This window comes from Symphalangus syndactylus, chromosome 2 (assembly GCF_028878055.3).
Source record: "Symphalangus syndactylus isolate Jambi chromosome 2, NHGRI_mSymSyn1-v2.1_pri, whole genome shotgun sequence".
NCBI lineage: Eukaryota > Metazoa > Chordata > Mammalia > Primates > Hylobatidae > Symphalangus > Symphalangus syndactylus.
The window spans coordinates 121,312,826-121,338,784 of NC_072424.2; the positions used below are offsets into that span (position 1 = coordinate 121,312,826).

The 25,959-nt window shown below is 44.3% G+C and overlaps 1 protein-coding gene across 3 annotated transcripts in view; it reads left to right on the forward strand.

Annotated features, from left to right (window-relative positions):
• Positions 1 to 1,329: 1,329 nt before the first annotated feature.
• The window catches only part of PHACTR2 (phosphatase and actin regulator 2), a 295,326-nt gene continuing 270,696 nt past the window's right edge, over positions 1,330 to 25,959 (forward strand). For 2 of the 3 annotated variants that reach the window (XM_055266059.2, XM_055266069.2), the window contains exon 1: positions 1,330 to 1,756. In XM_055266059.2, coding sequence (XP_055122034.2) covers positions 1,540 to 1,756 — 217 coding nt within the window. In that variant the 5' untranslated portion in view covers positions 1,330 to 1,539. The remainder of the gene's footprint in view (positions 1,757 to 25,959) is intronic. The other variant, XM_055266034.2, reaches the window with a different exon arrangement.

Here is a 25,959-nt window from a genome sequence, read left to right on the forward strand (position 1 = left end):
AAACTGAGGGTGCTTGGGGAAGAGCAATTGTAAGAAGGAGCTTTCTCTGAACTTCCTTTTATCTGCCTAAAGACAGATCCTTCAGCCTGTAATCCCAGCACTTTGGGAGGCTGAGGCAGGTGGATCACCCTGAGATCAGGAGTTCGAGACCAGCCTGGCCAACATGGTGAAACCCTGTCTCTACTAAAAAACAACAACAACAAAAAACAAAAAACAAACAAACAAACAAAAACAAAAATTAGCTGGGTGTGGTGGCGGGCATCCATAATCCCAGCTACTCGAGAGGCTGAGGCAGGAGAATCACTTGAACCCAGGAGGCAGAGGTTGCAGTGAGCCAAGATCAAGCCACTGCACTCCAGGCTGGGCCACAAGAGTGAAATTCTGTTCCGCCCCCAACCCAAAAAAAAAAAAAAAAAAAAAAAAAGACAGATCCTCTAATAGGAGTTCTTCTGTCAGGAATGGGAAAATCTGGGATCACAGCAGGCCCAGACAGATTATCACCTATGCTTCTGCTAGAAAACAACTCCTTATTACCTGATCAGCTTTTTAAAATTTGCACTAGACAACCTTTATTCTTTATACACTTCCTCCCCCCACCCTCCCATAATTTGTGTCACCTGCCCGCCCCCCAAACTCTAAGATCCTGTTCTTTTCTGTAACTCAGGATGCTATACAGGCTTCAATCATCTGACCCTTTGAGCCTCATATTTTGTGAAACTCCCATGTGAACGCTGATAATTAAAATGGGTTTTCTTTGTCCTGTTAATCTGCCTTATGGTAGTTTAATTCATAGACCAGCCAAAGCACCTAGAAGGGTGGAGGGAAGCTGTTTTTTGCTCCCTACACCCAGCAGACAGATACCCAGGGATGTGGGCAACCGTGAGAGGTAGAGATGGGCTTTGACGGCAAGGGGTGTGGGTGCGGGTGGGGAAGGGCATTAGGCTTCACTTCACAAGGGACTCCAGAATCTGCCCCTAACCCACCCGACAAGTGCAATGCATTTTCGCGCCGGAGTTTCCTATCTGTTAACCGGGTATGATCATTCTTGCTCCATCACAGGGCAGCTCACGTATGTGTACATGGCACCCCTACCCACCACAATGGAAATGGTATCGTTAGCTCTGACCTTGCATCCCAGCTCTTGAAGCCCAAACTCGGCTTTTCTGTGGCCGGATTGCTGGGTGAACAGCGCTTCGCGGAGGGGATCCCCTGCTGCCATCCTGCCGGGGGCCAGTGCCCGGGGCTTGGGGGCGGAGCAGCCGGGCAGGTTCGCGGGCACCGAGGGCGGCCCAGCTGCGAGCCCTGCAGCTTTCGCCCGCTGGAGCGAGAGCCGGCTGTAGGCGGCTCCTTCCTGTGCAAACTTTTCTGTCCTCTTCCTCCTCCCGCCCTCCGCACCGGCTCCTCGGCGCCCGGCGTCCACCTCCCCGCCCTTCTCGCTGCCTCCGGGTCGCTGCGCGCGGGGCAGAGCCGGGCAGCAGCGGGCAGCGCAGCCCTCGGCGCCGGCCCCACCCGGTGCTCCGGCCCCGCCGCCGGGAGCCGATGGCCGAGGCGGGCTGGCGCCTCGCAGGGTCCCCGGTCGATCCGGCCAGGCAGGCGGCGGCGGTCCCGGTTCCCGAGCCCGAGGCGCCCGCCCCGCCGGCGGCGCCTGCCCTGCGCTGGCTGCCCGGGGACCCGAGCCCCCGCGGCCGCTCACAGAGCGACCTCTCGTCGTCCTCGAGCAGGGGCCGCCCGCTCCGGGTCCACATCTCCGGCTCAGGTAAGAGCTGCTCGGGGCGCTGGCCGGGGAGGGCCGGCCGCGGGCAGGTGGCCGCGAGGGTGACGCGGCCAACCCGGGGTGCTCGCGGGCACTAGCCTGGTAGGCTGGCGGCGGGGTGGGGGTGGGGGTGGGGGTGGGGGACAGCGGAGGGCGGAGGCTGAACTCCCCACACCGCTGCCTCCTCGGCCGCCGGGGCTCGACGACCCTAGGCGGAAGATGCTAAAAGCAGGCGACGGCTTGGTGCGCCTTGCGGGGCGGGTGTGCAGCCTGGGTTGGGGTAGGGAGCGCTCCCTCTCGGCTGCACGGCGCCAGGCAGCACCGCAGCTTGGCTTCCTAGGCTTTTCCATCAGAAAGAGGAACATTCTCGGTCTTCGGCGCGACTTTGGTCCCTCGGAAGGGTGCGGTTCCGTCACTTTGTGGGCTGGGGCCAGGGCAGGTCTTGGGAGACTTCCCAACTAACTGCTTATGGTTCTGAAATAAAGACGCCTTTTGGGGGTTGCTGCTAAGACGACCCAGGATATGAGTTTTTCCTCCTTGCAAAAACCCGTGAGGTTGATGGGGGAGAGCAGGGGAGAGTTTGGCGGGCTGTTTGTGCCTCTCATCCTTTAACATGTTTTGAAAAAGCCTCGGCCAGGCGCGGTGGCTCACGCCTGTAATTCCAGCGCTTTGGGAGGCCCAAGGCCGGCCAATCACTTGAGGTCAAAAGTTCGAGACCAGCCTGGCCAACATGGTGAAACTTCGTCCCTACTAAAAATACAAAAAATTAGCCGCCGAGGCGGCGCATGCCTGTAGTCCTAGCTACTCAGGAGGCTGAGGCAGGAGAATCGCTTGAACCTGGGAGGCAGAGGTTGCACCACTGCACTCCAGCCTGAATGAAAAAGTGAGACTCCGTCTTACACACACACCCCCCCCACACACACAAGCCTCAAGCTAGCCCCTCTGCGGTAGCACCAGCCCATGTGTCCTCAGAGGCTGCCCTGTGCCCCGTGCACCGGGACCAACGAAATCAGGAACTCAGCTGAGGCCAATGCTGCCGGCCGAGTTGTGTGACGTTGGGCAAATCACTTAACCTTGTCTCTCCTATCTCAGTATTCAGAGTGGGAGTCATAGCATGGTACTACCATATCGGGAGGTTATGTGGATTAAGTAATCATTTTAAACTGCTTTTGAGCAAAGCATTAGCCTAACTGCAGGACTGTTTTTAAAAAGTCCACCAGATGTGTCAAGTTTCCACCAGTTGTCTGATGTGCAATCTATGTAGGATGCATGGGAGCTGGGAAATTAGAAATGAAGCTAGCTAGCATCAAAACTACCCATAGCAGCAAAAGCCCTGCTGGAGCATGAATGTGCACAGCACCCACTACCACTGCCCTGGTTTTCAGGCTCTGTGCTCTGGGGTCAGGGCTTCTTTGGGCTCTAACTCAACCTCACCTAAAGCTGAGCTTCCTGTTCAAAAAAGCACATTTCCATGCCTCTAACTCCACTTCAGCTGGCTAACTCTCTCACCATAGCCTTCTGTCTTCTTATTCTTGTCATATGGTTTTTGCCACCCAACATGTGTACTTGAAAAACCTCAAAAGCATTGTCATTGTGACTTTGTAGATCGCATTGGATGAAACAAGTCAGAACTGTTAGAAGTAGTGGGATTTGTGTAAAGATTCTTCCTCTGAATTTGTTTTGTGAAAAGCATTGAGTCTGAATGTTTTTAACCACCTGCTCTTGGTGTGTTGGCCAAACTGAACTCGAGCCATGGATTATTTTGATCGATTTCTACAAAGATTAACTGTTCAGAGACTCTAAAGAAACCACTGAGAATTCACCTAGTTGGTGATTGTAGACAAAGTGTAGCTTGCATCGCCATTTTTCATTTTCATAGATGGAAATTATTGCCTGTATGCCGAAAAAGGACAGCAAAGACATTTAAAATGCGAGTGTGCAAAGTGTACATCATGTGAACCATGGGCTCCAATTTATAAAATTATTTTACTTCCAAGGACTCTTTGTCTTTTCTGTGTCCTCTTAACGGATGCTAGGAAGTGAAACCTTTCAGCTCAGTTGTCCCCTGTGCCGCAGGATGCTGGCACACATGTAGAAGAGTGAACATCTTTCATGTACCTGATTTCATTTTCAAAACTGAGCCTCAGATCCCTTTAAGAGCAGTCTAAATGTGACCAGGAGCTCCCTGCTGTTAGAGTCAGAGAGAAAAAGAATGAGCAGGTCCTTCACTGACACACAGAGTATTTCTCCAGAATGCCCCACAGCCTCTGCAGCCTCTGTAAGCCATGCAGGATGGATTCGAGAATCAGCAAGATGACCATGCTGGAATCTCTGAATTATCTCAGAGGCACAATAAGAGGGTTACATGCCTTGTAAAAAACATTCCTTGGCCTAACACTATAGTAGCCCAATTTCCAGTCCTTCCCCAGAAGCTCTGGGCACACACAGAGGCAGCACCTAGAGCAAGGTCGTATGTGGCTTTGCCAAAACAGCCCCTGGACCAGCATCTGTGGCCTCATCTCAGAATCTCAGGCCCCACTCAAGACCTGCTTAATCTGAATCTGTATTTTAATAAGATCCCCAGGTTTTTCTTAGACACCTTACAGTTTGAGAAGTGCTACTCTCCCACACTGGTTTTCAAATTTGCCTACACATAGGAATTGCTTGGGGAGTTAACAACAAAACAACTTGTGGCTGGGTCGCACACCTAGGGATTCTGATTTAATTGCCATCAGGTGCATCCTGGCCATTAGATGAAGCTAATGAGTAGCAAAGTTTGAGAACTGCTGTCCTGTGCCATATATGTCACCCTGGCTTGCTGCCATATGTCTTGTGATACCATTATACAAGTGTAAGTTTAAAGAATTTGTTTTAGTACCTTCTCACATCCTATTGCTACATCCTCTCTTCTGCTACCGCAGTCTCCCAAGTAGCCTTCCTCACTCCTCTTTTTGATTCCAGCTAGTTGTCAAGTGTTCTTCCTAAGGGATAATTTCTAATCATGAGTTAACTCCCTGCTGTGAGTCCTTAGAAGAGTGTTGAGGGGAAAAGGAAATCACCTTTTGCAGTGACAGTGGCCTGAAATGGAGAAGTGGAAGGGGAAGAAAGAGTGCTTGCCAAGAGTTGTCAGAGAACAGCCTCCCTCCAGAACGACAGACCATCCTTGCTACCTGCAATGATTACCCCAGCCTCCCCCACAGCTCCACCTTCATCCTTCCTGGAAAGGATAACAAAAACTTGGAACTCAGCCTCTAAAATCTTGCCCACTGCTGCAAACAGTCAGTCTAATACTAAATATACATTTTTAAAGACCTGTTCTGTGCTAGCACTGTGTTGATAGATACTGTGAGGGTACCCCAAGAGAACTGGCTTCCCCTGACTATGCTAGATTATTACTAGATTTTTGTCAAGAAAAGCGTCTCAGACTTCAAGGGATTTTATTTAACTTGTGGCTTAAGGAATTTTTCACATAAGAATGCATGTGCAATATCAGAAAAAAAAAAAAAAACCCAAGCCAGTTTTATATTTCAAAATCTATACAAAAAAGTTAAGAAAATAAAATTTTTCAAATAAGTAATTTTTAAAGATCGAATTGAAATAACAGTGGAATTTATGAATAAACTCTTTTATTGAGTTTATAAAAACGTGGATTCATTTTGCCATATGGTTTTTGAACTCATACTTCTGGAATTCAACAAAAGTTCTGAATTTATTTTTCTTTTTTTTGAGACGGAGTCTTGCTGTGTTGTCCAAGCTGGAGTACAATGGCTGTTCACCAGCACAACCACAGTGCACTGCAGCCTCAAACCCTGAGGCTCAAAGGATCCTGCTGCCTCAGCCTCCTGAGTAGCTGGTGTTATAGGCGCATGCCGCTGCTCCCAGCCTTGGATTTTTAAAATCCAGTATTTCTTTGTAAATAAAGTGATGTTTAACTCAATTTTTAAAGTAAAATCTTGAAACAAGGTTCTCATAGTATATGGTCAGGTATTCTCAAGTTTTAGACAAATCCTGTTCGGTATTAAGGAGCTTTGATAACTTTTTAGTGGTTTCTGATGTGCTGTTCTGATAAGCACAGTGTTTAGTAAGTAAAGAACCTGAAGACACACAGCCAGGGGCATAGACCATGTAAAGATTCAGCAAGTATCGACTGTTGGCCTACTGGGTGCCAGGTGCTGTTCTGGACCTGTGTGGGCTATAGGGAGGACCAAAAGGTGTTTTTATTTTCATGTGATGACGCTTAGTCTTGCACGTTGCATATTGGGCTGCATAGATCACAGAACCATTCAAGCCACCTCCAAAAAAAGCAGTATAGGTGTATGGACCACTTCATTAGCTTAGTGTGCAAGTACAATCTTATCTTTTTATTACTCTGATTCATCTCTTAGGTATCCCTATGCCTTGGTATATATAGGCATAGGGGTAACAGCAAATCCAGGATCTTTTTCTCGAATCTTTAATCCCTGGTGTGTTCAGTGCTGAGTGGAAGTGAGAAATCTAGCATACCTCAATGTACTATCACTTCATACCCACTGCTTCCTGGCCACTTCCACGAGATACTGCTGTCCAAGACCAGTTCTGCTGTTGGGTCACCTGTGCTGTTGGGGGAAGCTTGTGCTTGCTCATCCCTTGTTGGTGCTTCTACTATGTTTCTGACTGACCTCCAAGGTTGTAACTCTTTGAGTTGATGCTTTGTGCTCTGAAAGGGTGGCTGGGTCCCAAAAGGCTCCTGAGCCCCAGCCACAAGCTGAGCTGGAGGTGCCCTAGGCCAGGAACAATGAACACCTGCTCACTTTACATTTGTGTAACTCGGAGTGGGTTTTTTCCAAACAAAGACCATCTGGCTCTAAGTTTACTTTCTGTCTCTCCCTGGTCAGAGAATAGCAAGGCCACCCTGCCCAGGCCAGCTCGGGCAGTACAAGAGGGTGCTGGATGGAGCAGGTGCTGGTGGGCTCAGGTCCAGCCTGTGCTTTGCCCGGGTCAAGCTGTGCACCTGGTGTGGACATGTGTGCCTTCCTTCTCCCCCAGGGAGAGCACTCTTTTCTTTGCACAAAAGCCTTGGGCTTCTTATCTACCCAGGAGCCTGACCACCAGTTAGGCTTCATTCTAGAAGGGGCTCCTCCCATCTGATTCTCACCAAGTTATCATAGCAGCTGATGACAGTCCTGTACCAGAGCGTGGCACATTTGAAAAATTGGCTTCACCTGTTAAGTCAGGAGGCCCTTATTAGGTCAGATTGCACCTGACCTGGGGCTGACACCGGAGAGTTGTCAGGAATTGAGGCAACCAATTCCTCTTTCTCTAGCCCTTTCCTAGGCTGGCATGGTCTCAGCAGGCTTGAGCTTCTGTTTGTCTCTCTGTTGACCAGCTTTCTTGTTCTCTAATCAAAACAGATTATCTCTCCTTCATAGGTGTTTCCTCATCCATCTACTTAAAATGGCACTTCAGGGGCCCTACCTACCTGACAGCAATCTTCTTTTGTTTCCTTTTAGCTCTTGCCTTGTGTTTACCTGGGGAAAATTTCTTCATATTTCGTAGTTCAAATTCTCTAGAAAAGACCTATTGTGTGAGCCACCTTTATAGAGCAAGACAGAGATCATATGCCCCAGAGGTGACTCTGGATTGGTTGCGTTTGATCAGATACCCGTTGGAGCCAAAACCAGTTGTGGAGCATGAAGTCACAGTGCCAACATGGCCATGTAGAAAGGACTGAGCCTGGCCAGTTTCCATTCGTCCATTCATTCAATTAGTCTTTATTGATTACTGCTATGTGCCAGGTACTCTTCCAGGCACTGGGCATACAACGGTGAGCAGATGTGATTCTGTGATTCTGGAGTTGGACTGAAAGCAGAGAGGACACTCAGAAAGGGTGTGGCAGGCCAGATACCGCAGTGTCTCTGGTGAGCTAAGCTATAGGCCATGCATCATGCTCAGTGAATAACATGATGATGATGATGATGATGATGACTGTTCTTGTTTTCAGAGGATGCATGAAGAGCTAATTTACTTAAACTAGTTAAGCTCTAGTTTGTGTCAGTACATCAGTGGCAGCTCTGAGACAGATATTAAAGCTGTGGATTTATTCTGGCCCCTACCTACTGCTGAAGATGCTATAGGCAAGGGCATATCTTGATTTTTCATTTCTTCATTCAATCAACAAATGGCTAATGAGCTAACACAAAGGTTGCAAAGACATCCCTCAGGAACTCACAGTTTAGTGGGGAAAGACAGGCCAATAAGCCAAAGATCACAGTGCAATAAAGTATAAGCTATGATTAGTGCCCTGTCCTGGGCCTGGGGGAGAACCTAGGAGGGTCGGCTATAGGGAATGGCTTTGGGGAGAAAAGGTCTCTGGGAAGAAGTGAAACCTGGGCTATCTCTATGCAAAAGGAGGAACTGAAAGATGGAGTTGGGTTGGGGAGGAAGATTGTTTGGGGATGGGAAACAGTACACGCAAAGGCCTGAAACAACCTGGCGTAATCAGAAGACACTCAGCAGTTGCTTTTGGCTCTGAACAGGGTTCTTTTGGGAGAGAAGGGAGAGTAGAGAGCTGGGCAGAGACTGAGTATGGGAGGTTGCTGTGTTTGCCTTTTTCCTGGGAGACACAATTTAGGCAATGTTTATAAGGCATTTGCAAGTTTGATATGGATATATTCTGAGTATATTCTGACATGAACACTGAAAGACAGAGACAATGGTAGAAAGAGCACAGACAACTGAGATTGGGACTGTCAGGGCTCAGAAAACAATACCCCAAAGTGTGGTGCTTTGATGTGCTGAGTATTTCTAACCGAAGGACGCTGGAAGGGCCTCAGAAGTAAAGCCTCTCTCTGACCTTCTCTTGCCCTTCTCTTGACCTCCTATCTTCTGTTCCTCTTTCTCCCAAAACACAGGCCACAGAGACTAGAATTTCTCTTCCCTGAGGTGGGTTGTAGAAACTAGGAATGTTACTCTAACCTTGCCCTGCCTTTTTATGTAGGAACTAGCCATAAAGAAATTCTTTGACCTGCCTTGTGTGATAGTAGGTCATAAGACCTTCATTCCAGGAGGGAGGGAGGGAGGGGGAGGGAAGGGAGGGAGGGAGGGGGAAGGAAGGAAGGAAGGCAGGCAGGCTCCCATATCAAATAAAACTTTGATTCAAGAAGTTTGTTAGGCTTTCCTCTTGTTAACCTGTGTTGTGTTATAGGAGTGTTGCCATGACCCTTATGATGGATGAGAAAAGGTGTCACACCTTTCTCCTCCATACACAGAATCTGGTTATTATCTGTGTAATCTTAGTCAGGACAGATTGACACCTGTCACCTCCCTGTGCTAGGTTTAAGTCACCTCACTGTGCTAGGTTTCCTTATATCTGACCTGGAAATAATTAGTAACAGTAACACATAACTCATAGGATTATTGTGAGGCTGAAATGTGTGAAAAGTGCTTTTGAACTTTAAAGTACTGTGTAAGTGGTGGCACCTTTGCATGCTTCCATTATAAGACTTACTGTGCTACATTCAAATGATGCGTGGATTTGTCTCCTTCCCCACACCATAAAATCATTGAAGATGGAAAGCATATTTTATTTATTTTTGCATTCTCAGTACCTACTACAGAGCCTGGTACATACTAGGTGCTCAGTAGATACTTGTGGAATTAATGCATGTATTACCTTAAAAATAGTTCTTTTGACATTAAGTATCTATAAATCAAAAACTAGCCTAAAGTGATTTTTTTTAAATGTATAAATAGAAGATCAGGTAAAAATGGGGATTTCCAAATGTCTTAAAATTTAAAAATAATGAGAGATTTTTGTTTTTTCTTTTTCATTGAGGCAGGTCTCACTCTGTCACCCAGGCTGGAATGCAGTGGTGCCATCTCAGCTCACTACAACCTCTGCCTCCCAGGTTCAAGCGATTCTCCCACCTCAGCCTCCTGAGTAGCTGGGACTACAGGCATGTGCCATCATGCCTGGCTAATTGTTGTATTTTTTGGTAGAGATGGGGTTTCACCATGTTGGCCAGGATGGTCTCGAACTCCTGACCTCAAGTGAGCCGCCCTCCTAAGCCTCCCAAAGTGCTGGGATTACAGGCATAAGCCACTGTTCCTGGCCTGTTTTTGTTTTTTATACAGCTACCCATGAGATCATTAGAACTTCCTTGGGGTTAGTGTGTAAACCTCACTTGGCAACACCTATGGAAGTGAAGAGTGAAAAGGAAGTCATAAGTGTCAGTTCAGCCTGAGGCTAGTGGTGATGGAACCCCAGCCACGGGGACTCTGCAGCCTCCTGGGAATGCTGGTGCTGGGTATTGGATGCAAGAGTGTAGGCAAACAAAGGCAGAAGGAAGTGCACTCATGCTAGCCCAGTCCTGCTTTATTTCCCCACATGATTACACTCTATAGCAACCCTGTGAGAGAACAGTGTATCAGCTCCTTTTTTCAGGTAAGGACCCTGGTTTCAGAAGAGTGGAGTAACCCACCCACGTCCCTCAGGCAGCAGGGAAGGAATAGAACAAAGACTCAAATCTTCATGGCTTCAAAACGCATGCTCTTTTCTTACCCTACACCACCCTAGTACATATCTATCACCCCTCATAGAAACAACTCATGCTTATCTCCACCAACAGAGGGAAAATTGCATTTTGTTTTACTCTGCATTGTGAAAGAGATCATCAGAATAAATATCACTTTCTATCAAACAGTCTTTTTAAGGCCCCAGTCAATGGTCTGCCTACTTTAAGGCGCATTCAACACCACATTTCTAGCATAAAGAACAAATTTGACTTATTCGTGATGGAGTGTTCTGCTGTGTTTTCAGGCTAGCACATTTCGGTGATCATTACTTAGGTGGATTCTTTTAATGTAAAACAACTCGGTTTTGGAATCATGTGTTTAATTCATGCCCAAGAGCCATATCTTGTCTCAAGGTACCAGTGTAGTTTCGGTTACAGTGAAACTCAGGAAAAAACATTGAAGCAGCTTTAGTGTTTTTAAAATATCATGCTGAGTGACTCATTATCTTTGATCACACTTGCTGAAATTTGCACAGAGAAGTAGGTTGCAGCAGCTTGCCTTAGAAAGATTTCTGAGCTCTAACTTATTTTGTGACCTATTGGCTAAAATTTGACATTTATATGCCTTACTTTGCAGTTTCTTGATACCTTTGTGAAGTCTTGAGAAAGAGTAGCTGTTGCTTATCCCTTGTAACAGGAAGAAACTTGTGACTTAAAAAAAAAAAAAAAAAAAACATGTTATCTCTCTCTAGAACTTTGGACTGTGGCTAAGGCAAGAATGTCGGAGGTACAATGCTTTGATTTTGGGTCCATAACTCACATACTGTAAGCGTGTGACATAATAATTGATGGTTATTAGTCAGGTCATCAGTGTTGATTTATGATCTTTTTTGTTTTATTTTGTATATTTTTTTGTATATTTTCACCTACCTGAATGTTTGGCATATCTTCTTTGGAGGTATAATTTCTATTAAATAATCTTCAAGTAGCCTAAATATCAAGAACAAACATATTAAACCCCTTTTCTCCAAACTACTGGGCATTATAAATCTCTGATTTCTGCTCCAGAGGTTTGGACAACAAGACAGAAAGATGTGATAGTGATAAAGAATGTGATTTAGCCTGGGCGCAATGGCTCACACATGTAATCCTAACACTTTGGGAGGTGGAGGCAGAAGGATTGCTTGAGTCCAGGAGCTTCAGACAAGGTTGGGCAACATAGTGAGACCCCACCTCTACAAAGAAAATAAAAAATAAAATATTAGCCAGGTGAACTGGTGTGCACCTGTGGTCCTTGCTACTCAGGAGGCTGAAGTGGAAAGATTGCTTGAGTCTGGGAGTTCGATGCTGCAGTGAGCTGTGATTGCGGCACTGCACTCCAGCCTGGGTAACAAAGTGTGATCCCATCTAAAAAAAAAAAAAAAAAAGAATGTGGCTTATGGTTAGTAAGTGTAATAGAATTTATGTCTTCAAATGAGTGTTATCTTTTAGAGTTGTCATATTGGAAGAGTATATACTTATTCCCATTATAATCTTATTAGGCAAAACAGTGTTCAACAAAAGTTTTGTGACTAAAATATGTGACCCATGTTTTTATCCTCTTGCCCTGACTATACCTCAATTGGAGCTCTTTCTAAAAATCATATCTACATTTGAGTGACATAGATGTACTGTCCCTGAGGAAGATTTGAAAAAGCATTCCATAAATGGCAGTAACAGTGACCACATTGTAGGAATACATTTATTGTCTCCCAGCATGATTATTTTGTAGGAATAACAATCATTTGGACAGCTAAGTCATTCACATTACTTTATAGTAACACTGCGTACCTCCAAAATATATAACCACACAAGGTAATACATGCTAACCAAGCAGATCAGTGGAACTGTTAACACAGTGACTGTGATATCTAGAAAGTAAAGGAGCTTTGAAACAGCCACTGTGACATTTGTAGAAGGGACTCAATCAGATATGAATGAGAAGATTACTAAGTAATAGCAAGGGTTTGAACAAAACAAACTAATTTCCATAGTTAGCAATAGAGACTCCTTTCTTCGAATGAAGGAAAAGAGGTTTGTTTGTCTGTTTGTTAACAGGAGCAGCCATTAACCAGGAAGGAGAATGTGGCTTCATGATACCTCGCAGCCAGGAACTGATACATTGATACATTGGTTGTGTTCAAGGAGGGCACTCTCTTTTTGTTTCCAGGGATTGATCTAACTCTCTCTTGCCTGCTCTATCTATCTATCTATCTATCTATCTATCTATCCATCTATCCATTCATCATCCATCATCTATTAATCTATCTATCTTCATCATCATCATCATCATCATGTATATCATCTATCTATCTTATTTTGGCCTACTATAACAAACTGTCATAGACTGGTTGGCTTATAAATAAGAGAAATTTATTTCTCTTATTATGTCTCACAGTTCTGGAGGCTGGAAGTTCAAGATCAAGACACTGGCAGATTCAGTGTTTGGCGAGGGCCTGCTTCCTGGTTCATAGATGGCCATCTTCTTGCTGTGTCCCCACATGGCAGAGGGAGGAAGAAAGCTCTTTGTGAGCTCCTATAATGACACTAATTTCATTCATGAAGGTTCCACCCTCAATACCTCATCTAATCCTTATTACCTCCCAAAGACTCCACCTCATAATACCATCATGTTAGGGGATAGGGTTCTAATGTTTGGATTTTGAAGGGACACAAGCATTCAGTTCATAACACTACCTAACTAATCTGTCTTTCCACCCATTCAACCATCCATCCTTCTGCCTTTCCCTCCCTCCCGGATTTCTCTGATGCTTTGAGCATATATTCTCCTCAGATTTCCCCAATTTACATGTCTTCTGTTAAAGCTAGCAGAGAGGGCTTCCCTTGGATCCCAATTCCACACACCAGCCTGGTAGCCATTCCTGACACCAGCTATATCCATTCTGTTGGACAGAGACCACTGGGATGTATTCTTGCAGGTGTGGAGAGCACAGTTCCTCGATGAGAGATGGGGGACTGGGAAAACACAACAAAAGCATTCATTACCTCCTTGTACCTGGGGCCTGGGGAGGTAAGGAATTCCAGGGCTTCTGGGAAGCATACGTGTCACAGAGAAAAGCCTAATGTCTTTTAGGTAAGAAAGAAGGGAAAGAGTAGAGTAAGAAGACTATGTGAAATAAGGAAGCTTTTTTTTTTAAATAACACAGTAGATGTTTCATTGCACCATAGGTGTTTTAGAGTTGTGGGGAACCAAGCAAGAATGAGGCATGTTCCTAGGGAACAACAAGGTAAGAATAGGAAGCATGATGGAAATTGGCTGTGGTGAGGTGGGGGCCCCTGTGGCTTGAGGAGTATAAAGAGCACAGGAAAGAAGGCTTGGCCATGAAGACAGGCATTCTCTCCCCCCGACCCAGGCTGACATGGTGCCTGATCTCCTCCCCAGCAAACATGCCAGTCTGTAGGGTGCACATTTCCACAGAGCTGTCTGGGCCCCTTTGGTTTCCATTCAAGGCAGCCCTCAGTGGTCATTTAACCAGATCTCCTCATTCCTTCAGGAAGATTAATAGTGGGCCTCACATGGCAGATCAGGCCTAGGTCTCTTCCCAAATGGAACAATATGGTAGCGAGGCCAGTTCAAACCCTTGCTTTCTGGGGATTACATCCCCAAGGGTGACCCTGGATTCAGAGGCCTGCTCGGGGTGCAGGATGGCATTCCTTTGGCCTAATCTGATCAAACATTTCTCAGCAAGGGTTTAGAGTTTGCATGAGGTCACATGTGATTATCCAGATCTGGATTTATTGTTTTTTTATGGGGGTGACTGCTCCTTAGGCAGCTGACACATTCTCAGAAGGCCGGCCACAGGCAATGGCAAGATGAGAATGTTTGCTCAAGCCCAGGAACATGCTGGGGGGCACTCAGCACCTGCTAAGCAGCTATGGAAGGAGAAAGGTGTTTTGAAATTTCTGGTGCCAAAAAACCTGCCTTATACATTAAAATCTGTAGGCAAATGTCCCTGTTCCACTTCCCCTTCCTGAGCTGCCTGGCTGCCACTCCTCCCTTCTTCTGCACACGCCTACTTTAACAGTTGCTCATTGAGCCTTCTTCTTCTAAGGCTTCCCTTGATGTTCATGTTTGCAGGCCCTCACCTGTGTTAAAGTCATGCCTAGGAGTGGGGGTAGGGTGTCTCGGTATGATTCAGCGGGTCCCCGGCCTCGACAAGCAAAGCTCTTGATCCTAGGTTGTGGTTTTCAGCCGTGATCGCCTTGCTGCACTGTTAATAGACAATAGGCAACAAAGGCACACCACAAAGGATGAAAACTGAGAGTCCCGGTCACCCACACCAGAAAGCGCCAAGGCTACCATTTTTTGCTAGGTGGGAGTTGGAGTGATGTCTCAATGCATCAGTGGACTACTCAAATCAAACATAATGGCCTGCTGACCAGAGCTCCCACTCTGAGTTCACATATGAGTTAGATGACAGAGCCGTATTATCTAATGTAGCATTTCTCATATCTAGTGTAGACTTTCTCATACACATTCTAACATAGCAATCACCCGGGGATATTGTTGAAATGCAGTAGGTTTTGAGTGGGAATTGAGCTTGTGCACTTTCTAACAGGCTTCTAAGTTATGCTGATACTGCTGGTCTTCAGACCACACTTTAAGGGAAGCGAGTCTGTATGGAGAGCTTTTAACGGGCTTGTCAACTCTTTTAAGGACTGATTCCTTATGGCACTAATGTACCTCAACATCCCATCCATGGAAACTTCCATGCTACTTAAAAGTCTACTCTTGCTTTCCTGTTTGGGAAACCTTACTATATATTATCTATATAGTAAATAATGGGTAGAGGGTGTCATGCTTTTTCAGGAAGTTTTTTTTTTTTTTTTTTTTTTGAGACGCCATTCTCCCGCCTCAGCCTCTCCGAGTAGCTGGGACTACAGGAGCCCGCCACCACGCCCGGCCAATTTTTTTGTATTTTTAGTAAAGACGGGGTTTCACCGTGATCTCGATCTCCTGACCTCGTGATCTGCCTGCCTCGGCCTCCCAAAGTGCTGGGATTACAAGCGTGAGCCACCGCGCCGGGCCTCATGAAGTTTTTTGATGAAGTATCTAAACTAATCCATGCTTTGAAGGATTTAGAGAGAGAGCATGGCTTTAGAACTTTTACCTACACAAAATATTTTGCTTCAAGAGTGTCCGTATGAACTGGCTTCTGGGACTTTCTCTGAAAAACCTCTAGTGTCCAGTGTCCAGAGGACTGTACAATTAAGAGGCGGGAATAGGTTTAAAAAAACAAAAACAAAAACAAAAAACAAAGATTAGGGGCGAGTGCGGTGGCTCACGCCTGTAATCCTAGCACTTTAGGAGGCCTAGGAGGGCAGATCATTTGAGCCCAGGAGTTCGAGATCAGCCTGGGCAACATGGTGAAACCCCATCTCTAGAAAAAATACAAAAATTAGCTGAGTGTGGTGGCATGTGTCCGTAGTCCCAGCTACTTGGGGAACTGAGGCAGGAGGATCACTTGAGCCTGGGAGGTTAAGACTACATGAACCATGATCGCACCACTGCACTCCAGCCTGGGCGACAAAGTGAAACCCTGTCTCCAACAAACAAACAAAAAGACAACAACAAAATAGCACCAAAGACTAAAACATTTTATTCACAGAAAACTCAAATCCATTCTTTAAGGTGACATTACCCAAAACATGAAAAGACAAGAGTAGAAGTTGGATATACAGCAGTCCCCCCTTATCTGTGGGGGATTCATTCCAAGACCCCAGTGGATGCCCGAAACCTGCAGATAGTACCTGCTGAACCCTATGTATACACTATATTTTTTTCTATTCATACATACCTATGATAGAGTTTAATTTTAAAATTAGGTACAGTAAGGACAACAATAACCAATAATTGTAATGTAAAAAGTATGTGAATGTGTTCTCTCACTCTCAAAATACCTTACTTCACTGTGGAAAGTAAAACCTCAGATAAGTGTGGATTACTGTGGACTTTTGAAAAGTTTTACAATTGTGAAGCATTTTTAATTCTTAATTTCTCAGTGTCTCTTGTGCCTTTTGTAGACTAGAAAAAGGTAAGGCTGAACAAGATGAGCCGGGTTTCTCGACACCCAGACCAGGGCTGTGATGATAGGAACAGGAAGGAATGGAGACCTTGGGAACTATTGCCTCCATGGATTGAACATAGGGACCTCCTTCTAGGGATACTAAAGATGCTGAGATACACCTTAGTATCAGAGTGTCAGTGGTGGCAATGATAATTATCAAGATGTTGGAAAATAGGGTTGAGGCTGCAATAAGAAGATATGTTAATTTTGTTATCTGTGGTTGATATTATAATACCCATTGAAAATGCCCTGTAGAAGAGAGAAATATAATGATGGGGGAGGCTAAGCTCTAAATGGAGAACTTTGACTTGCTGGTTGGATTAATAATGTGACCATTTATTATTGCCTTGGGTATCACCGGAATTTTCCTACATAGCTTTGTTCACATGAAAAGTTAAAGTTTACTGCATAGTGCTTGCTTAATAATTTGTTCAGCAAGCACTGTGCAATAAACTTTAACTTTTCATGTGAGTATAGACTGTCTCCCTCTCTTCGAGTTCACTTTGAGTAGTAGACTTTTGTAATCTCAATGGTGCCTCATCCATAGTAGTTGTTTATAAGGCATTTGTTGGAAAGCGACTGATTATACTTGGGAGTATTTATAGTCACCTGAAAATAGTGAGAAGCCACAGCTGGAAAAAATAATTAGAAGACTAGGGAAGAAAGAGTGTAGTGAGGGAGGTTAATGGCCCCCAGCTCACCTAAGAGAACCTAAAGAATAAAAACTGAAAGGGCATCTTCAGATTGCATCTGAAGGAAGTCACTGGAATTCACAGCCAAAGCATTTTTGATGAAGTTCTAAGAATGAAAACCCAGAGAGTCACTAAGGGAGTTGGAGTTGAAGGGAAGTTTAAGGAGCAAAACCACAAATGGAAATAAAGGGCAGGGAAGCGGGGAAATAACAACAACCAACAAGAAAAGTTCCTGTGAAGCAAGTACTCTTCACCCAGTACCTTTCGATAATCTTTCATTAACATGATCTGCTGTGCTCAGACATGTCTGTTTATGGGTAATATTAAGCATGTAGTAGATGGTGCTCTATCAGAATTAAAAACAAATTGAAGGCCGGATGCGGTGGCTCATACCTATAATCCCAGCACTTTGGAAGGCCGAGGCAGGTGGATCACTTGAGGTCAGGAGTTTGAGACCAGCCTGGCCAATATGGTGAAACCCTGTCTCTACTAAAAATACAAAAATGAGCCGGGCATGGTGGTGGGTAGTCCCAGGTACTCAGGAGGTTGAGGCCGGAGAATTGCAGAGGTTGCAGTGAGCCAAGATCGTGCCACTGCACTCCAGCCTCGGCAACTGAGCGAGACTCCATCTCAAAAAGAAAAAAAAAAAAAAGCAAAAAACTAACCAACCAACCGAACAAAGCAAAAAACACATTGAAGAAACCTTTAGGAAAACTGGCATGATCTCTGATGTCCAGCCGCCTGTCACTTGCCAGGTATTTAAGGAGTGAAATGAGCAATGATGTTTCATCCAGATGCTTAAACATGCTTATCCCAGCCCAGAAGTGTGGCTGAGGGGCTGAAACCCATGCACCACTGTTGACCCATCAACAAAGTTCGGCAAGTATTTACTGAGTCTCTATTATGTGCCAGCGAGAAAACAAAAATCCAGTTCATAGAGACTGCATTATAGTGAGGTTTTCAAAGATAAAGCTGGAAACTAAAGTGGCAAGGAGAGATTTTAATGAGTAATAGACTATTGCTGTAGAGAACTACTCAGTGTGAACTGAACAACTTCAATTTGTACAGAAGTGACTGTGCATTTTAAAGAGAGAATGAAGGAGTATAGAGGGAGGTGAGCAGAGGTTCAGTAAATTCACAGAAGTAAAAATATCATATAAAGCAGGAAGAGGGGAGTTGGTGCGTGTAAACGCATCTGGGTTTGTTAACTGGTGTTTGTGGAAGTCAGGCTCCCACCCTCCCACACAGGCTGGAGACAGGAGCCCCATCTTCGGATGTTAGATGAACAGTAAATTATTTTGACAGTTTTGAGTTTTCTCAGACAGGCACTTTAAGGGGAGTTAAGGTCATTCTAGAGATGCGGCCTTGAGCTGTTAGAAACTGTATTGGTGTTTTATTCCAGTCTCTATAGGCTGAGGTTGAGGCCTAGTTGAGAAGGGGGCTCAAGGGAGCTGACTAGAGTTTGATCAAGAAAAGAGTCTTTGCTGGGAGAGAGAGACAATACACACACTAAATAAACAATATTAGATGGTGATTACAAAGCAGAGGAAGGGTATAGGTCGTGCTAGGGTGAAGGTGTGCAGATTGCAACCTGAAGTATGGCATCCAAGGCAGACCCCACTGAGAAGGTGGCATTTGAAGAAAAGCCTGAGAGAAGTTAAGGGGTGATCCTTCCAGGCAGAGAGAAGAGCAAAGGCAAAGGCCCCAAGGAACAGAAAAGAATCCCGGGTTGGGCCCCTGTAGACCATCGCAATGACGTTGACAATTTCTCCGAGTGAGACTGGGGATCCAGTGGCGGCGAGGGGGGGCTGGGCAGAGGGGCATCATGTTTTTTGATACAAACGTAGAAAGCAAAGTTTGGGAGATAACTATTTCATTCATATCAATATCAACTTAGGAGTGAATCTACGTATGCAGGGCTATGGTGTCTGCTTCTTCTCAGGAAGGGACAGTAACTAGCCAATTGATGGAGATTCTAACATTACATGGAAGTAGCTAAACTAATTGAAGACATTTAAAAATGTCTTTACCTCCAACAGTTTGCTGTTAAAAAGTTATTCAATGACACTTGTTAAAGCACAGTAAGGCAGGTTTTATTTGGGACCATCGCAATAGGTATAGGGACCACTGCTATCAGATTTTGTAGTCGGGGAGAGGGATTGGGCTCAACTCTGAATATAACAGGGAAAATAATTTATAGCCAAGGAGCAGTGTATCTTGCTCCTTGGCTATAAATTATAAGTGGGTGTCAGTGGATGGAAAATTACTAAGAGGAAACATCGGGGTTAGGGCACTCTTGCTGAAGACAGACCAGGATGATCAGCTCTCACCTGAGGAAAGGTGAAAGTCTAAGGAACTCAATTGAGGGTGGGAGTTCTTGGTAAACCAATTTAGCAGGGCTTTTGTTAAAACTCTATTTTATGAAGAAGTGCCCAAATGGGCCTAGAAGATCCAGGAGCCTGACTAAAGCTTGGTCACTGAAATAATCTTTGTCACTGCCAGTCTAAGAGGTCAAAAGTGTAATTTTGTCTTTCGCTGGTTACTATTGAACCTAGGAAATATTTTATATTATTAGCCATTTGCATTTTCTTTCTCTGTGGTCTTCCCAGTACATATCCTTTGCCCTTTGTTCCTGTTGCATTATTTTCTTAACTCTTCGTGTGTTGAGTTGATAAATAATCTTTGTGGTATACGTTGGAAGTATTTTTCTGCTATTTGGTTTGCTTTCGTTTTGTTCTTAGGACGTTTTGTCACTCAGGAACAAATCCAGTTTTGATGTGTGAAAGTGTGTGTTTCCATACACATATGGAGGATTTACAAATATGCTGTAGATGTCTGTATTTGCTTTGAAATGCCCTTCAATAAAAACCATCCCGGCTTCTGTGATTCTTATCTTCCCTTTTTAGTGTGGGAGGCTTCCTGCTTTGCTTTGTCTGCACATTTACATCAAGCCTGCCGAGCTTAATTTTAACCTGGGGAAAAATACAGAAGAGAAGCTATTTTCAATCAGGTCATATTACTGAGAACACCTGTGAAATTCAGGATATTTTCTTGGGGGTAAGTTAAAATGTAGGACGCCACCTTGCCTGAAGCACATTTCTATTGTGGTTGCTGTACAAATTGGGAGGTGTTACTTGGAGCCAAAAACCTGATCACTTTCACACCAGCACTGCTTCTAAGTTGCATGCCTCCAACCCTCAGTCCTTGGTATTAATTCTGAAACAACTAGTATAACCATCTGTTGAAAAGTTCTGTGGGAAAAAAAGGGGTCTTTGTGGCCTGTTTTATTCACTTCCATGATGATCAACACAGAGATATTTTACATTTTGGTTATCAGTCTATTTTTTCCTGCTTTTCCTCTTGCTCCAGTTTGCCTTCCTAAATGTCTGGTTATAGGCAAATAAAATATACCCCCACCCTAGATGATTATAGTGTCAAAATTCCCTTAATCACACAGTAGCCCCAGGCACCTGTTTGAGTAATAGTTTTCCTACCTCATTGTGTGAATCGTCTTATTGTTTTGGTGAAATGTTGACGCTACCACCTACTCTCATCCTCCCACCTCCATTTGCAGATAAAATCTAATTATCACCTCAGGATGGTTTCTTGACATACAATATAATCACTGACACAAAAGAATTTAGGGCACTTTGACATTTAGCTTTTTTTTTTTTTTTAAAAAAACTGTTGTTTAAAAAAATGATCCTTTTAAATTTGCTTTTTCACAATTAATTTTTTTAAAAAGAAACAGAAAAGAACAAAAAGAAAAGAGACCAAACCTTTTACTCTTAGTAATTGATCTATTTGTAGTGTTACACTGAAGGTAGTAGCAGAAGGGACAGTGAAAACTCATGATGGTTAAGAAATTAACAAAGGAACATGCTTTTAGGACTTCAGGCAGGGATCGTTACTAAAGTCCCTAGCTTTGATTAGAATTTTGTGATACCAGCCACTGTGTAATTCGGCCCCAGTTTATTTCAGACTTTCTTCCTTAAATTCATTTATTTATTTCAAGACATTAAGGTATGGACTTTAGGTGTGGGGCATCTCCAATGCTCCTGCGTGCCAGGCACAAGGCGTGGGCCAGGAGAGTGAATATCTGGTGGAGGGAGGCAAGGAATACAGAAAGTAGTGCATTTTACTAAATGGAGAAAACATTGAAGGCAGCCAGCTTGATAGAATCATCAAAAATAAAAATCGAGGCATATAACAAAACCAGAAAGTACATTTATAACTCTGTATGTCAAACTAGAGAGAGGAAAGTGACAAAGATGAGAAAAAAATATTTTGAGAAAAGTTGACTAGCTCCTCTGCAGTGACAGCATTCAAAAAATCAATCTAAATGCAGCCCTAGAGCAGCAATTCAGCTTCCCAGCTTGGAGGACTCTAGGTTTGAAGCTTTCAGCTGCTATCAGATTTGAACCTCTCAGCTCACAGGGTGCTAACTAGAGGAGAAGGAAGACGTACATCACCACAGGACCACAGCGATGCGTCACCATAGAATTTTCAGACTCAACGCACTGGCCACACCATGGGGTCCAATTGCTGCCATTCAGAAAAGCATACTTTTAAAGTGTGTCATTTAAGAGTAAATATTCTTTTTAAAAATATGGGCCAGGAACTAATAAAAATGATGCACAAAGACGTGAGAAGATATACTGCCTGTCTGTCCTCCTCCCTCAGAGAGACCACATTTCCTTTTGAAACAAAAATAAGGCCAGAATGAAAGGGCCTGCCTCCCTAGCCCCAGCCTCAGTTAGAGAGGGCCACAGGAGCTGGCCTACTATCTCTCTCCAAAATATGTTCTCCATGTGGTTCAGCAAGAGGATTCACTTGGTTTGACAAACTTTTCCCTTTAAAGAATAAACACTTCCTGAAGGGTTAAAGGCCAGGTAATGGCCATTCACATTATTTTGCAAGTAAGTTACTTTAATCATCATCATCACTAGTATTGCAGAGAAGTTTAAAAGGATTCTCATCTCTCAACCATATTTCATCCTCATAATCTTTTGAATCCAGTGGGACTCTTATTTACCCCATTTCACAGATGGGGAACGTGGAGAGGGAGGTAAATCATCTTGGGTCATACAGCCATTAAGTGCAGAGGCAGAATTTAAAGCCAAGTCTTCTGAGTCCAAGTTCAGGGCTGCTGCCATAACCCCATTTGTTGCACTCCCACATTTGCTGGAACTGGAGCTTTGGGTGGGATTGGGGAAGGAGGGAAGAGAAGGTCTGGAAGTGTTGGAGGTGGCATGGGCAGGGAGGTATATCTTCCTGCTGAGATGGCTCACCCTCACCGCACAGTTTGGAGAACTGACTGGACCATGTGGACCTGGTCCAGCTCTTACAGACTCTTCCACACTCCAGTTGTTTTCCCTTGGCTGACTTCTTTCTCCGTAAGGTCTTATCGCGAGTCCTGGAGGCACCAGTTCCTCACGTACTCCACCCTCCTTCGTCAGCATGCTGCCACCTTTGAAACACAGGCGTGTTGTTTCTTTTGCCTGAACCCCAATAGAAATGTAAATGGTGACACCTTGTCAGTGGGAAGCGAAGTCAGGTCACGTTCTTGAAGGTAAAGTTAGGCCAGGGTTCTATGGAATAAGCTGGAACCATCTTCCATGAGAATTGTGCTTTTTTTCCCCTTTTGCTTTGTTTTGTTTTCTCATTCCTGCCTCAGCAATACCCTTGAAGGATGGATGGGATCCTTCATCTCCAGGTGTACCTCACCTGCTTCAGGAGACACCAAACTGAACTCTTTCTTTCTGACATTCTCCTTGGGTCCATCCCACCTGCTGCCTGGGAGCTTCTACCTTGTCACCTAAGGTCCCACATGTCTTCATTTTTGCCCTGGATCCAGCACCTATAGATGGAAAGAGATTTATAAGAAACACTACACAATCAAAATATATGGACTTTGAATTCTTATTCAAAGTGTAAGAAAAAAAAGTTATCCTGGATATGTTTGGTGATATTAAGGAATTAATGTTCCTTCTTAGGTGTGAAATAATACTGTGGTCGTGTTTTAAGAAAGAGTCTCCCTCTATTTACATGTAAAAATATGATAGGAGAAAAAAGATGTCTACTTTTTTGCTTCAAAATCTTCAGCTCTTCCTTTCACCTACCTCTTTCCCTTTACTATGTAAACATATCCTATTTGCATTAGAAATATTAAATTTCTAAATTCATATGTAGTAAAACTACTAGGTTTTAAAAAAAATTGAGTGTCAGATCTGTTATAAGGATGAAATTAAATGTTTCCGTGTCCATTTTCATTTTTTAGGCTACATGGTGGGGAGACCAGAAAGACCCTATTTCACTTATTCCTGTCTCCTTTGTCATTTTCTTTAGTAATATTCTGGGTAGAGAAAGGTAAGGAGTGTGTGCAAATGACTTCTGTAGTGGTAAGATACATTCATGCGTTTTTCCAATGCAAGGAGGTAGAGATCGTTTTACGTAAAAGTTGAGCTCATGCCCTTTGTTTCCCAACTGGCCTTTGAGTACAGGCACATTAGGATTTGTAGACCTCTGAGGAGGATTTCAGGACCTTGCTGCAAACAGTGGACCAGTAATGGTGATTAGGTAGTTCGAGGGCCCCTAAACACCTCCCTGATGACTGACCAGCTGGAATGCGTGGGTATGGCTTAGGCCTCTCCCATCCCCACTCCCTGGGCAGATCTGTTACACGTCCATTGAAAGGGTCTCTCCAGACACTTGGCAATCAGAAGCAGATATGGTAGCTTTTAGCCTCCCTGGCCCATCTTTGGCTTCTGCTACCCATGTGGTTGGGCTGTACCCAGTAAGAAACCACCTCATCTTCAATGGCTGTGAAGATTTCCTGGAATGAGATCAAGGCTTTCCCCTGCTATAATATATAGATGACTCTTCCAATAGAGCAAGTGCCTTCATGCTCCGCTCCTTTGGGGTAGCTTTGAATTTTGGCTGGAATGTTCTCATTACTGACATCTGCTTTTAATTTGCATATGATCAAGCAGGTCAGCCCCAACGGCATCTCTCAGGCTATTAAGAATTCAGAGGCAGAATCCCCTGAATGTGATGTGAGACCAAGCTGTTTCAAAATCGTCACTGATCCTACTGAGGAAATATCAGGAGAAAGGAAGGAGAGGAAGAAGCAGAGGATTCATGAGTTATTTATTAGTTTGTGATGCTACATATATCAATGGTAACCCTATCCTGACATCTCTCCCTCCTACTTCCACTCCTAATTCTTTCTGGATCTGAAGTGGAAAGAGACAATGAAGGAGGGAACTGAATATAATTCATTCATGAGCATGTAAGATAACCCCTTCTCCTCTTCCCTCTCTTACTCTGCCATGTAACAAAGATTGTTAAGTATACCAGTTATTTTCTAATACTAGAAATATCAATAAAAATACCAGTGATTTTTCTTTTCTTTTCTTTTCTTTTTTCTTTTTTTTTTGAGACAGAGTTTTGCTCTTGTTGCCCAGGCTGGAGTGCAATGGTGCGATCTCAGCTCACTGCAACCTTTGCCTCCCGGGTTCAATCGATTCTCCTGCCTCAGCCTCCTGAGTAGCTGGGGTTACAGGCATGCACCATCACACCTAGCTACTTTTTGTATTTTTAGTAGAGACGGGGTTTCTCCATGTTGATCAGGCTGGTCTTGAAATCCAACCTCAGGTAATCTACCTGCCTCGGCCTCTCAAAGGGCTGGGATTACAGGTGTGAGCCACCATGCCCAGCTGTTATTTTTCTTTTCTTTTTTTTTTTTTTTTGAGACGGAGTCTCGCTCCGTCGCCCAGGCTGGAGTGCAGTGGCGCGATCTCGGCTCACTGCAAACTACGCCTCCCGGGTTCACGCCATTCTCCTGCCTCAACCTCCTGAGTAGCTGGGACTACAGGCGCCCGCCACCGCGCCTGGCTAATTTTTTGTATTTTTAGTAGAGACGGGGTTTCACCGTGTTAACCAGGATGGTCTCGATCTCCTGACCTCGTGATCCACCCCCCTCGGCCTCCCAAAGTGCTGGGATTACAGGCGTGAGCCACTGCGCCCGGCCTATTTTTCAATACTAAAACAAAACTTGAGAATAGGGATTATGAGGATTGTTATGAAAATGTAAGTTGGAAATTTCTTGCACATTTGGGAGTTGTTTCAGGAAAACAGATACTTGGTGTTCTTTAAACATTTTTAGTAATAATTGTATGGTATTGTTTATGAAAATATAATTCACTAGGTTTTAAAAATTAAAATCTGTCCTTAAATAACTCAGTACTCACAGAGAGGATTTTGAAGGAAAGTGTGTTGTAGAATTTCTGTCTTTACAAAAAGAGCCCTGCAGTTGCAATGGATTGATCTAATCAGTCAATTCATTGATTAGAAACTGAACCAAGTATTTGATTCTGTATCTTTGAATTAGTCTAATTCATCCATAAGCCATGTGACTTACTGGTAGCAAGTTAAAAATGACAAGAAACCCAGCCAGTTTGTGGCAACTGTCTTGAGCTCTTCCACTTTGATTCTACCATTTACCCACTCATTCATTTAATCAGCTCTGAATGAGACTCTACTATGTGGACAGCAATGAGTAAGATACCATTAGTTGCTGTGTCTGGGTGCTTATTTTGGTGTAAACAGACCTTTGACTAGTTCATTTAGGTTACATTTCAACATAATGTAATATGGGCTATAGTAGGAGGGAGACTGACCTAGACTGGGATTGCCAAGAGAGGTTACCAGGAGGAGGTATTGGATACCTTAGCTGTCATGAAGGATCAAGTAGGTGCTCACTGGGGAGGGAGAGGAACTTGTTCCAGCCAGGGGTAGCAGCTTGGGTGCACAGATGAGAGGGCATATAAGGACTTTATTTTGGGAAACAGTGAGGAACTCTGGGGGATTGGGATATAAAATGCAAAGCAGAG